The 13,099-nt window shown below is 49.0% G+C and overlaps 1 protein-coding gene across 2 annotated transcripts in view; it reads right to left on the minus strand.

The window, feature by feature from the left end:
• Nucleotides 1-899: 899 nt before the first annotated feature.
• Nucleotides 900-13,099, minus strand: part of CLIC6 (chloride intracellular channel 6) — a 43,672-nt gene continuing 31,472 nt past the window's right edge. The window contains exons 2-6 of one of the 2 annotated variants that reach the window (XM_060640451.3): nt 9,539-9,648; nt 8,838-8,963; nt 8,160-8,266; nt 7,406-7,587; nt 901-1,336 (exon numbers count right to left, since the gene is read on the minus strand). In XM_060640451.3, the coding sequence (XP_060496434.3) occupies nt 1,175-1,336; nt 7,406-7,587; nt 8,160-8,266; nt 8,838-8,963; nt 9,539-9,648 (687 nt within the window). In that variant the 3' untranslated portion in view covers nt 901-1,174. Of the gene's footprint in view, nt 1,337-7,405; nt 7,588-8,159; nt 8,267-8,837; nt 8,964-9,538; nt 9,649-13,099 lie in introns of both variants that reach the window. The other variant, XM_060640452.3, reaches the window with a different exon arrangement.

Raw genomic sequence — 13,099 nt, forward strand, 5'->3', positions numbered from 1 at the left:
GACTACAAAAACAATCTTTTCATTCTGAAGAAACTTAAACTCCTATTTTGGGGGAGAGAAACAAGCTGTGTATGACTATGAAAACTATCAGGGACAGACCAATTTTTTAACTGTTGAAGGAGGAATTGAACCCAAATCTAATTTGCTTTGAAACTGGAAACCCAAGGGGCGCCTGGGTGGCTCAGTCGGTTAAGCGGCCGACTTCGGCTCAGGTCACGATCTCACGGTCCGTGAGTTCGAGCCCCGCGTCGGGCTCTGTGCTGACAGCTCAGAGCCTGAAACCTGTTTCAGATTCTGTGTCTCCCCCTCTCTCTGCCCCTCCCCTGTTCATGCTCTGTCTCTCTCTGTCTCAAAAATAAATAAACGTTAAAAAAAAAAAAAAAACTTAAAAGAAACTGGAAACTCAAAATCACATGCCCCAACATCGTGGGTTACAGTGTCCGCGAATGCCAAAGAAGTAAGTTAATGTTAACTGGACAACTGGTATGTGTCACAATACATACTGGTATTATTCAGATACACAAGTGAGTTGACAAGTCACCAGGCCATGTATCATCTGGGTTGAGTGGATCTCACTACGATATGGTGTTATTAAAATATGGGCACGGGGGCGCCTGGGTGGCGCAGTCGGTTAAGCGTCCGACTTCAGCCAGGTCACGATCTCGCGGTCCGTGAGTTCGAGCCCCGCGTCAGGCTCTGGGCTGATGGCTCGGAGCCTGGAGCCTGTTTCCGATTCTGTCTCCCTCTCTCTCTGCCCCTCCCCTGTTCATGCTCTGTCTCTCTCTGTCCCAAAAATAAATAAAAAACGTTGAAAAAAAATTTAAAAAAAAAAAAAAAAAATATGGGCACGACGGCTATTGGACGGAAAACAAAAGACCACTCACAAAGAATACATTCTTTTTTTTTTTTTCATTTTTGTAAATGTTTATTTTTGAGAGAGAGACCGACAGAGAGTGAGTGGGGGAGGAGCAGAGAGAGGGGGAGACACAGAATCCGAAGCAGGCTCCAGGCTCCGAGCGGTCAGCATGGAGCCCGACCCGCGAGCCGCGAGATCGTGACCCGAGCCGAAGTCGGACGCTCAACCGACTGAGCCACCCAGGCGCCCCACAAAGAATACATTCTCATCACAGCCTAGCTCGTACCACTGAGAAATAAGACAGAAAACACTCTAGCTTCACTTCATTCTTTTCGCAACATCTGAATATGCACGTTCAATCTCCTGGTCGGCTGGACACGTATTCATGAACTCGTCCCTGGCATAAGCATTGTTCAAGTATCTCCAGATGCCAGTCATTTCAGAAGGAAATTCAAAATCTCTGTATCTCTTGGCCACGATCTGAAAATCAAGAGGAAATAATCAGCAAAGGAAAAACCCACTAGCGTAGGCCATCAGATCGGACAATCCATTCTTTTGAGGTGTGTAATGTATTCGCTTTCTCGAGTCCCGACGCATTCTTCCTAAAGCCAGTCAGGTTACCCCAAATTACACGTCAACCTTGCATAGGGCATACGGGGGATGGGGAAGCTCATGAAAGTACTGGGCTCAAAACAGCGACTCCACACAGCCCCGCCCACCCATTTATCCCAGATGAATTGGGATCCACTGGTATGAATTCGGTCTCTCCTCTGGTGGACTTCTCCTCGTGTTGCTGGCAGTTTTGACTTTGTGTGTTCTGCTTGCCGTGTTATTTGGTGCCTAAAGATTCGTGAAGATCTTCCCTTTAGGTTGTGCCGGGATCACCGTGAAATGCTCTCTTTTTCCTACTTGCTGAGCCTCACCTCCTGAAATCCCAGATATCTGTGCATATTATTTCTGCAGATTTCCATCATTCTGTCACCGAACAGATCACCTCATTGTCAACAAATGGACACAAATCCTTGTCCTCCCGGAAATGGTAGATGTGACGACAGGGCAATTGAGAGTGAGCATCATGGGAACCACAACAGTGGGGGATGCTTCCTCTGGCTCCAGAGGCCCCGTTGGGGAATTCGCCACAAAGGAGGGTGATACTGTGGGAGACGCTATCAGTTAACCGGGGCCACTGTGACAAAGTACTACAACCTGGGTGGCTTAGAACAACAGAAGCTTCTTCTCTCACGCTCCTGGAGGCCAGAACTCCAAAATCAAGGAGTCAACAGGACACATTCCCTCCGGAAGTTCTAGGGAAAGGTCTCTTCTCTCCCCAGCTTCTGGTAGTTTTTCCCTCTGTGAGTCTCTGTGTCCAAATTACCCCCTTTTTTTTTATAAGGACCCCAGTCCTATTGTATAGGGGTCCCACTCTACTCCACTATGACCTCATCTGAACGAATTACATCTCCGAAGAGACCATTTCCAAATAAGGTTATGTCCTGAGGTGCTGGGGATTCGGACTTCAACATATGAATGGGGGTGGGGGAGGCGGTGCAATTCATCCCCGAACAGGAACCCAGAGCCACAAAGGCCTGTTCTGCTGCCTTGCCTCCTGTTGCATTAGTTTCTGGGATGTGTGGATGAACTGAACATGGGACTTCACACAAATTAGAAGACCTTGGGACCTGATTATGCAGATTTTGCAGGCTAGAAGCCACTGATGCAGCAAAACAAGACCAGATGCCTGTCAGAAACCCTCCTCAATCGTTTAATATCTTGCTTCAATTCAACTTTAGGGATATTAATGTTAAGAATTCCTTGGGGCGCCTGGGTGGCTCAGTCGGTTGAGCGTCCGACTTCGGCTCAGCTCATGATCTCTCGATCTGTGCGTTCGAGCCGTGTGTTGGGCCCTGTGCTGACAGCTCAGAACCTGGAGCCTGCTTCGGATTCTGTGCCTCCCTCTCTCTCTGCCCCTCCCCCCGCTCATGCTCTCTCTCTCTCTCTCTCTCTCTCTCTGTCAAAAATAAACAAACATTAAAAAAAATCTATTTAAAAAGAATTCCTTTTACGTTATTATTTTATTTATTACTCCTGGTTTATCTTTGCCTATTTTTTTTATTTTAACAGTTTTTTAACGTTTATTTGCTTATTTTGAGAGAGAGAGAGAGGGAGCATGCACACACACACACACACACATACACACGGGGGAGGGGCAGAGAGAGAGGGAGAGAGAGAATCCCAAGCAGGCTCCACGCTGCCAGCACAGAGCCTGATGCCGGGCTGCATCTCATGAACTGTGAGATCACGACCTGAGCCAAAGCCCGGAGACAGAAGCTTAACCGACTGAGCCACCCAGGCGCTCCTAATTTTTAACATTTCTGAGAAAGTTTTTTTTAAAAAAAATTTTTTACATTTATTTTTAATAGAGAGAGACAGAGCACAAGTGGGGGAGGGGCAGAGAGAGAAGGAGACGCAGGATCCAGGCTCTGAGCTGTCAGCACAGAGCCTGACGCGGGGCTCGAACTCACGAACTGTGAGATCATGACCTGAGCCGAAGTCGGACGCTTAACCGACTGAGCCACCCAGGCGCCCCTCTGAGCAAGTTTTTTAAGTGTCTGCCTCCTATAGAAGTGATCTTCTTTTTGTGGTACATTTTCTGAATTTAATACTTTGTTTTCTGTCTTTTTGTGTTTATTTCTGTGTTTGTGTATGTTTCTTTTTCTGGTAACTTCGAAGCTTATGGTCTGTTTTAACTCTTCCTGTGGTTTCCTATATAACTTTATCGATTTTTTTTTTTTAATGAGTTCAAGCCCCACATCAGGCTCTATGCTGACAGCTCAGAGCCTGGAACCTGCTTCAGATTCTTTGTCTTCCTTTCTCTCTGCCCCTCCCCGACTTGTACTCTGTCTCTCTCCCTACATAGCTTTAAATAACAGAGATTCTCTATTTCTTGACTTGTCAAGTTTAGATGATATCTACTTACTCCTGATTATGACAAATAAGGAAATTAGTACAACTAAAGTTTTTCCTATTTCGTCTTCCTTATCTCCCTTCCATTGGTTGTAAAAACATCCAAGTTTACTATGTTCTGATTCTGTTCAGTAACTATTATAATATTGTTTGGTCTTAGTTCTGTCTTTGGATTTAAATAGGTTCTATGTTTATCACCAACCCTTTTATACCACCCACCTTCTGTGTTCCAGGGTTCTTACTTTCAGTATCATTTTATTACTATATTCATCATAAAGAAACTTTATTTTAAAAAGAAAAAAAAAACAGCCCAGGAGTACTTAATTTGTTAAGACCAGAAGCCCAGCTAAAAACAGTTTACCTGGATTGGAAATTCTTACATCATGCATTCTTTCCTTTAAGTCTCTGTAACTATTAAACCACTGTTTTCTGGTTTTAATGTGGTCATCAAGACATAAGAGGCAAGTCTGAATTTCTTCCCCCTGGAGACGGCTTTACTATTTATTACTAATATTACTGCTATTATTATTATTATTATGGTCTGGACACCCAGAGTGTCCTATCTGACCCCTAAAGTTCAGTAATTTATCAGGTATGTCATCGTGTGTTGATTATTCTGGACTATATTTTTCCAAACATGGCATGTTGTTTAAACTGAAGGTTCAGATCATCCTTTAGTTCAAAATAAATTTTCCCTTCTTCTTTTCTTTTCTTTCCTTTCCTTTTCTTTTTTTTTTCCCTTTCCTGTTCTCTGGCTCCTGATTATATACATCTGGGAAATTGCTGAGCATTTTTATCCCTGTGCTTGTCCATTCAATTTTGGAAACTGTTCTAGGGCTTACCCTCCAGACCCCTGACGAATTTCTGCAATATCTTGTTCTATGTCTTGCTACATGTAATGTACCTTATTTCTGAAGCTATTTTTTTAATTTTTTTTAACATTTATTTATCTTTGAGAGACAGAGACAGAGCGCAAGCAGGGGAGGAGCAGAGAGAGAGGGAGACACAGAATCTGAAGCAGACTCCAGGCTCTGAGCGGTCAGCACAGAGCCTGACGCGGGGCTCGAACTCACGGACCTCGAGATCGTGACCTGAGCCGAAGTCGGCTGCTCAACCAACTGAGCCATCCAGGCGCCCCCGGAGTTATCACTTCTTAAAAGTACTGTGGAGGGCAAAGAGAGTGAGACAGGGTAGCTGGAAGACCAATTTGGATGTTTACCCTCAAACACTCTCTCACCAAACACTGCTCTATGCGCTGCTCCACAGACAAATGAGGGTTAGGGTCAAGGTCAGAGTCAAGGTTAGAGTTAGGACACCCTCCACTCCGAGGCCCTCAGATTAGGCAGGAGGTCACCACGGCTAAAAAGAAAGCTCAGGAAATTTACAGTCCCTCTCTTGACGGGTTCCAGGACTGTTTCTTTCCTCTGCTCAGCAGCCAAAAGCACATTCCTTCTCTCCATCTCCTCTCCCTGTTCCTTCAGATTAGGGGACGGACGGCAGGACGCAAATATGGTGCCTCTGTACGGTTCCTCCTTCAACTCTGCCTCCCCGGAGACCTCAGATGGAAAATGATCTGCGTGGGGCTGTTTCCTGCTTCTCTTCTCATGGCCCCGGTCCTCAAAGAAGTCTGGGTTGGGCATTTCAAGACTGTACTATTTACTTTTAGAGAAATCTGAACTTCACGAAAGAGAGAAACCTGCCTCAGCCCTGTGACACCTCACACCGGACAACGTTTCTTAGTCTCTGAACTGGTATCCTGTCCTATTCCAGTTTTATGAAAGACGAAGCTTTGCTCTGTTTTTTCCTATTGCTTGTGTTGGGTTTTAAGAAGGAGAATAGATGAAAAATTCCTTTACTCTCTCATCTTTTATCATACATTCTTTTAGACGGAGTCTCATTTCCTTTCAGAAGGTATTCCATCCTGAAAGATTATTAAGCTATTTTGGTATTTTGGATGTCCAATGGCTTTGGAAGATTTGGCTCTCAAGTCAAATATTGGAGAAATGGACTGTTTTATTTTACTCTCAAGTTTACCCCCTTTTCGTTCTACCGAAATCTAAAATCCTCTTTCCTCATAGGAGATGAACAAGTGGGAATCAGAGCTGGACGGTCGGATCATCTCTCTTGCTTCCCCCAACCTCCACGTACTGCTGTGAGACTACACTGGTCATGGCAATGACTACAACACGTTCGCTAAAGGGACTAAACCAAAACACGACTATGTAAATATCTGATTGGAAACTGGCTCCCAAACAGAGGAGGTTCTGACGAGTTGAGATGCTTTCGTTACATTTTAGATGCTGGGGACCTGGCAAAGCTATTGAAGAAAACATTCACTTGAGGGCTCAGCCACGTCTTCAAGGCTGGGATTTCAAGTTGGTATCCCTCAAGCCCCACAAGGAAGAGAGAAGAAGGAAGAGAAATGGGACAAGAGTTGGGAAAGGAATCAGGAGGGAAGAAGAAATACAGGAAGGAAAGGCAAGACAACCAGGGGCAGCTGGTAGCCTACAGGAGCATCAGCACCACAGATTATGTGATCCTCATTTGTGGGTTTCTAACTGGCAATTACATGAGTTATTAAATTACAGGGTCCTTGACTCGTATCCCCCTCTTGCCCATCTCCCCCATCTTTATACCGAGGACCCAGGTTTGAACTTGAGGGGATTTTAATCATCAAGATGCCCCAGAACAAGGCTTGGGTTTCTTCCTGGGGCCTCTGAGGCTACTGAGGGTCAAGAACATTGCAGTGGTGATAATGATAATAACAACTGATGAGACGTGAAGGCTGGGGGCACTACTTAGAGACCACCATAACTCCAGAGGCCGGGTGTAGGGCCATCTACTTTGGAATCTCCGGGTCACCCCTAGAAGTTCTGATTTAGTAGACCAGAGGCTGGACTGGGGGATTTGCAATTCTAGAAAGCTCCCCAAATAATTCTTATGCCTACTAGTGGTGGAGAACCACTGGTCTAGGGAGACTTTAAACCCTAACATATATGACCCACAACGCTGATTTCCTGTTCAACTATCTGGCAAGACTGGATGCCAAATCCAGTCTTGGCCAGTCTTGGCCAGTCTTGGCCAGTCTTGGCCAGTCTTGGCCGGGCAGAGGCCCGGCCAAGGAGCTGCTCCCTAGCTGTAGGGGGGTGATATTAAGAGCTGAGAAGACACATCTCTGCCATCCCCAGACAGAACTGTTTCTATCACCAACAACTGAATTCACACTGCCGTGCTCCCAGATTCCATGCATTGTCTCCAAACCTCGAGCATTAAACGCCAGGTATAATCAATGTTGCCCTCAAGTTGCCCTCGTATAACTTTTCTTTAGGTTGTGGGGGGAAGACTTGAAATGAGAAGCAGTGAGGATGGAGGGGTGGGGCCCAACTTCCCAGAAGTTTCTTGAGACTACCTAAAGCATATCTGAGAATATCCATGCATCTGACGTCTGGGATTTGACCGCCTCAAACAGAAACCAACGGACTCTTTAATTCAGGAGTCTGCCTTTTAGATTGTTTCAATGTCTGGCCGAAATAAAATAAGGCCCCATTCGCGTGTTCAGCAGCTACGGTAGGAGGAACGTCAAACCTTTATAATGTGGAGCTTGGGTAAGAGGTTACAGTCGGCTAACGTGAGCTCATCCCCATCCAGGAACTTCCTTCCAGAAACAACAACATCCTCAGTGCTGTAGGCATCTATTTCATCAGGCAGAGGGCTATTCAAGTAATCATCCAGCTTCTTCAAAGCCTTTAACAGGTTCTTTTCATAAACTAAAACAGAAAGGCCAGAAATGACCAAGATAAGCCAGCTGTATGAGTTAGGGTTACCTTTCTCTCCACATGAAACGAGGAGTTGATCTCCTCTCCCTCCCGACACGTGGCTGGGCCGCACTGGGGAATTGGGAGGGAAGGATGTGGACTTCTAAGATCTGAATAAAGGACTCACTCCTCCCTGGAAAATACTTCTGCTGTCTACACAACACTGCTCCTTCTAGAACTCATCCGTTTATCCAAAACTTTTTATGGGAGGCCCATAATGAGGTAAGCAGTGGCAGAAGCTTCATTGAAACGGATTCCCGGGGTCCGGCAGGGGAATTCCTGGCGGTGATTCTTTGCCCCTAAACTGATTGTTTTCTGGGCTCCCAACCTCCAGGGGAAGCATTTGACCTCTTGAAACGCACCTGCAGATTCTACGTCGAAGGTGCTTTTTCCTGATTTCTAGACACAGGTCCCTACCCCCAGGGAAATCAGTCAGAATTCCCAGGACCTTAGAAGAAGCCACACCAGAGGCCGGGGGGCACCCCAGGTGGAGAGCATTGAACAGGTAGACGGCAGGTACTCACTCTCGTTGGCATCCTTCTTGGTGTTTTTTATAAATGCTGAGAATTTGGCAAACACGTCATTTCCTGCAGAGTTAGATTCAGGGTGTTGGGTCCCCAGCTTAGGGTACCTTGAAAAATTCAGAATTGGAATAGCACAGATAACAGGGGGGCGGCAAACATGTCTTTCTCTGAGTGGATATAAAAGTGAAAAACCTTCCCCCTCGGATGGTTTTCTATTCTCTTTGTGTGCAAGGTGTGGCAGCAGCGCAGTCTGGGGAGAAGGCCTTTGCTGTTCTCCCGGGACACGGCCGCCCACCCGGCACCTCCAACTGCGCTAGAAGATTCCCTTCTAGATCCGGCGCCCCGCGACAGCACACGCTAACGTGCACTCCTTCCCCTCCCAGCCGCAGACCTAAGAAGTGGCCAACCCGTGCGACATCGGCCCGCCTCCTCCCCGCTTCCGGCTGCCAAACCCTAATTGCCCCACCGCAGGTGCAAACGAAGCAAAGAGACCCGGGCCACCGTCGCCCGAGGCTTCTGCTCTTGCTGCGTGTTCTGCGGCACACCGCGGCACGGCTAAGGAAGGACGGACGTACCACGGCCGCAGAAAACCAAATACACGAAGCCACGAGTTTCAGGCTTGTCTGCGAAGGGCCAAAGGGACGATCAGATGGTGAATGCTGGTTTTATGAGGCCTACCTCGGGGGAGCTAATTTCTCCTCTAAGAACTCCTCGATCTTATTCACATCCGTCTTGACTTCACCATCAAAAGTCATAAAGGGAGGGTTTGTTCCGGGGGCTAGGTTCTGGAGGTCTGCGGGTTTCCTGGTGGGGGGGGGGGGGGGGGGGAGGGGGAGGGGAGCGGCAGCTTTTGTGAACGGTCGCCAAGGTTTGAATTCGTTCCCCCAAAGCCTAGCCGCGTCCTCCCCGGTTTACGAGGAGCAGCCCTTGAGAAGTTCAAGGGAGACCATGGGTTCCCAAGACGTCCTACCGACAGTGAAAGCGTGGCTCTTGTCTGGGCGCAGAGGTAAGAAAGCCAACTCTCCCCCGTGGGTCACAGGAGAGCTGCTCACACGGGCTTTGGAGAGGTGCTCAGCTGACCAGGAGCTTGGGGAGCAGGTTCCTTAACGGTGCCCCCAACTCCTCCCTGGTTATGTCTGAGCGGGTCCTGTAATTACTGACGAGCCCACACCCGGGCTTCAGTTCGGGGCCCCGACGTGGATGGACGCCCCGCGATGTCGCCTGTGGGCTCTAGGAGTGTGTGAGTGCGGGGCGTGTGTGGGGGTTACGGGGGCGTGGGGTGTGAGTGGGTGGGAAGACGTGCGCGGGGGCGGGGGGGGGGGGGGGGGGGGAAGGGACGTGGCAGGGCCAGTCTCAACAACGTGGAAACCTCCTCTTACCTCTTCAGGTCCACTGTGGTCACGTTGAATATAACGCCCTTTAGCCAGAGAATCATGAAGAGGCGCTGGGAAAAGGGGCAATTCCCAATACTCTCGCCATCGTAGCCAGCCTAGGCGGGAAAAGAAATCGTTATCAGAGCGAGGCTCACAATTCTAAGTGCCAGATTCCTCAAGGCATGGCGCAAACCCATTACAAACTTGCGTTGCTGGTCACGACACTGCCACTACCCTTTCGGGGCCATTTCACTCAGCCTCTGAGCCAGTCGGCCACCCCCTCGGGGTGAAGTCGAACAGGCATCACGGAGCATTTCCTTCTTCCTTCCCGCCGCTCACCCCTTCCTGCCACACTGGGCCTCTGAGCAGCACGGTTCCCACAGGGAAGGACAGGCAGGCGGGAACTCTCCTTGTCACCAAAGGTGCAAAGGAAAGACGTGCTCTTTCCAGGATGCTCCAGCTTGGAAACACGCCAGCAGACTCTCCCCCCGAGACACCATCCCTCCTGGACACTGTCACACCTTGATGTCCCCTCCTCTGGCTCATGGGGTGGCAGAAACATGGGAAGCATTCGTACTGAGAAGGTGTTGAGGGTGGGGCGGCCGCTCCCCGGTGACCCAGAGCAGGTCACACCCACACACGCCTCTCCCACACACAGGCAGACACGTCCGGAACGCACGTCCTCCTCCTCGTGGGCTCGTGGCCGAGAAGGAAGGCACGGGGGTTGGAGAAGACAGAGGAGACGCCCGGCTACCCAAGCCCTGGGAAACGGAGGGCTAGAAGCAAGGCCAACAAAGGAAGGTCCAAAACCCTTCTGTCTCTTGCCATCTTTCCCCACCAGGCCGCACGTCCCTGACCAGCTCGTGGCGCTAACAAAATCCTGCTGGAAAAGGCAAGGAGGTGGCTTCGCCGTACTCCTCACATCTCCAGACCGCAAGCACTGCACCCAGCCAGACCTCGGTGACACAGCCACGGTCAAACCGAGAGGCCCATCCCTGCCACACGCATTAAGAGAAGGTAGAGGAGACCGCACCGTGCCTGCAACCTGCGTCCCAGGAGGATTCGAGGCAGGAAGTGAGCTGCTGGCCCGGGGACTGAAGAAAGGGAAAGGGAGACGCGAGAAGACCGGACCTTCGGAGAGGTGGGGTGCTTAAGTCACCCGGAGGGGTTGCTAATAACCACATGTCCCGAGAAATCAAGAGGGGAAGAGACCCCCAATTTTCAATCAAAGATCGGCCCCGTTACCAAAGACGAAACCCAAACGGGCCAATAAGCACATGAAAATGTTCCTAACATGTTTAGGCAACAGAGCGACGCAAAGCAAAGCCACGGAGGGACGGGGCCACACAAATGGCCAAAATGGGAACGGCCAAAATGGAAAGGTCTGACGCCACCAAGTGTGGACAAGGGTGCAGAGCAACTGACCCGCCATTCACTGCTGCCCAGAGTGCAAACAGCACAACTACCTTGGAGAAGTGTTTGGCACTAATCTCCCAACGTTAAGTAAGCGTAAACGCGACGACCCAGCGATTCTACTCCCAACGGAGCCGAGTACTGATGGGCACGAGAGACTCACAGGAATGTTCTTAGCAGCTTTGGTAGAACAGCCAAAACCTGAAAACAGGCCAGATGCCATCAAGAGTAGAACGAGTAAGGGCGCCTGGGTGGCTCAGTCGGTTAAGCGTCTGCCTGCGGCTCAGGTCACGATCCCGAAGTCCGTGAGTTCGGGCCCCGAGTCAGGCTCTGTGCTGACAGCTTGGAGCCCGGAGCCTGTTTCCGATTCTGCGTCTCCCTCTCTCTCTGCCCCTCCCCCGCTCACACTCTGTCTCTCTCTCTCTCTCTCTCAAAAATAAATAAACATTCATAAGTAAATAAAAGACAGAAATACTTTTTAAAAAGCACAGAAAAAAATAAAAGACAGAAATACTAAAATATATCTGTATACTACAACTTATCCATTCGTTGTAGATAAGCTGTAGTATATTCATACAATAGGACGCTACATCACAACGGGGAAAATTCAGCTATTAGTATAAGCAACAATGTGAATGAATCCCATATACATAGTGTTGAGAGGAAGAAAGCCGACTCAAAGGAGCTCAGACACAGGCAAGCTTCTCAAGATGACGGGAGTGAGAAGAGCGGCTGTCCCTGGAGGGGACTCTCATCTGAGAGGGATAGGAGGGCGACTTCGCGGTGCCAGAAATGTCCTGCATCTCGAAGGCGGTGGTGGCTACACGGGTGTATTGAAGTGGCAGAGTCTCGTTTTCTTTTTCTTTTTTTAATTTACCTCCAAGTTAGTTAGCATATGGTGCAATGACGATTTCAGGAGTAGAATCCAATGATTCATCCCTTACACGTAAAACCCAGTGCTCATCCCAACAAGGGCCCTGCTTAATGCTCCTTACCCATTTGGCCCATCCTTCCACCCACAACCCCTCCAGCAACCCTCAGTTGGTTCTCTGTATTTAAGAGTCTCTTATGCTTTGTCCCCCTCCCTGTTTTTATGTTATTTTTGCTTCCCTTCCCTTCTGTTCGTCTGTTTTATATCTTGAATTCCACACATGAATGAAGTCATATGATATTTGTCTCTCTCTGGCTAATTTCACTGAGCAGAATACCTTCCAGTTCCTTCCGCGTTGTTGCAAATGGCAAGATTTCATTCTCTTTGATTTCACGTGGCGGAGTCTTAACATAGGGTTACTTGACTGCATGCGTTACTTCAATAGTTATTTTTTTTAAGTAAAAATATTAATTAAAAAAATTGCAGAGGGTTGGAGTCAGTAAGTCTTGCCTGGGGCCTGGGAAAATATGAATTTCTAACAAGCTCACCCAAGATGATGTCATGCTGGTGGCCAGGGATCCATGAAGGCGGACATCGTGCCCGTAAAACGGCACCAACAGACTCAGGGCACTGAATTCAGAGTCCCCTAAGCTCCAAGCACTCTCTTCACACCTGTCCACCCCCTGCACTCTCCCTCCCCCTCCGGGCATGTGCTGGCCTGTCCACCTATGAGGGAGAAGAGGCTGGGGACTCCCCTACCTGGAGCCTGAAGCTTCGGGAGCTGGAGGGGTGGTGAGGTGGCCGGTCAGGACACCCCCATCGAGTGGTCATTGCAAGTCCCCAGCAGGTGGGCCCTGAAACAGCACCCTGCTGGACCGCCTTCCCTGCCTCAGGGTCCCCCCCCCCCGACCAAGGCCATTTTGAAGGCCAACCCAGCCCCTCCTCACTCTGTTCTGGAGCAAGACGAGCGAGCAGAGCTGAGTTACATAAACCCCCAGCGGCTCGCTGCAAGGACCTCTTAAATCATGGCGCTTTCTTTCTTCACCACTGCAGGTTTGGGCAGAATCAAGCCAACGGGGGGGCGGGGACATGAAATCACAAGGACACAGAGCCACATATTTTGGCCAGTCCTGACTCGCTGGCAGCTTCTAAACCTCTTATTTTTATAGTGGTTACAGTAAGCACAGTAAAGTCTAAGATAAGTTCTGTGGAGTGGGGTAACCGTCTCCTTTCTCTCTCTCCCTTATCTCTCTAACCTCGGAGATCCTGTTATAACTCATCCT

This window comes from Panthera onca, chromosome C2, assembly GCF_046562875.1.
Source record: "Panthera onca isolate mPanOnc1 chromosome C2, mPanOnc1 haplotype 2, whole genome shotgun sequence".
Lineage (NCBI taxonomy): Eukaryota > Metazoa > Chordata > Mammalia > Carnivora > Felidae > Panthera > Panthera onca.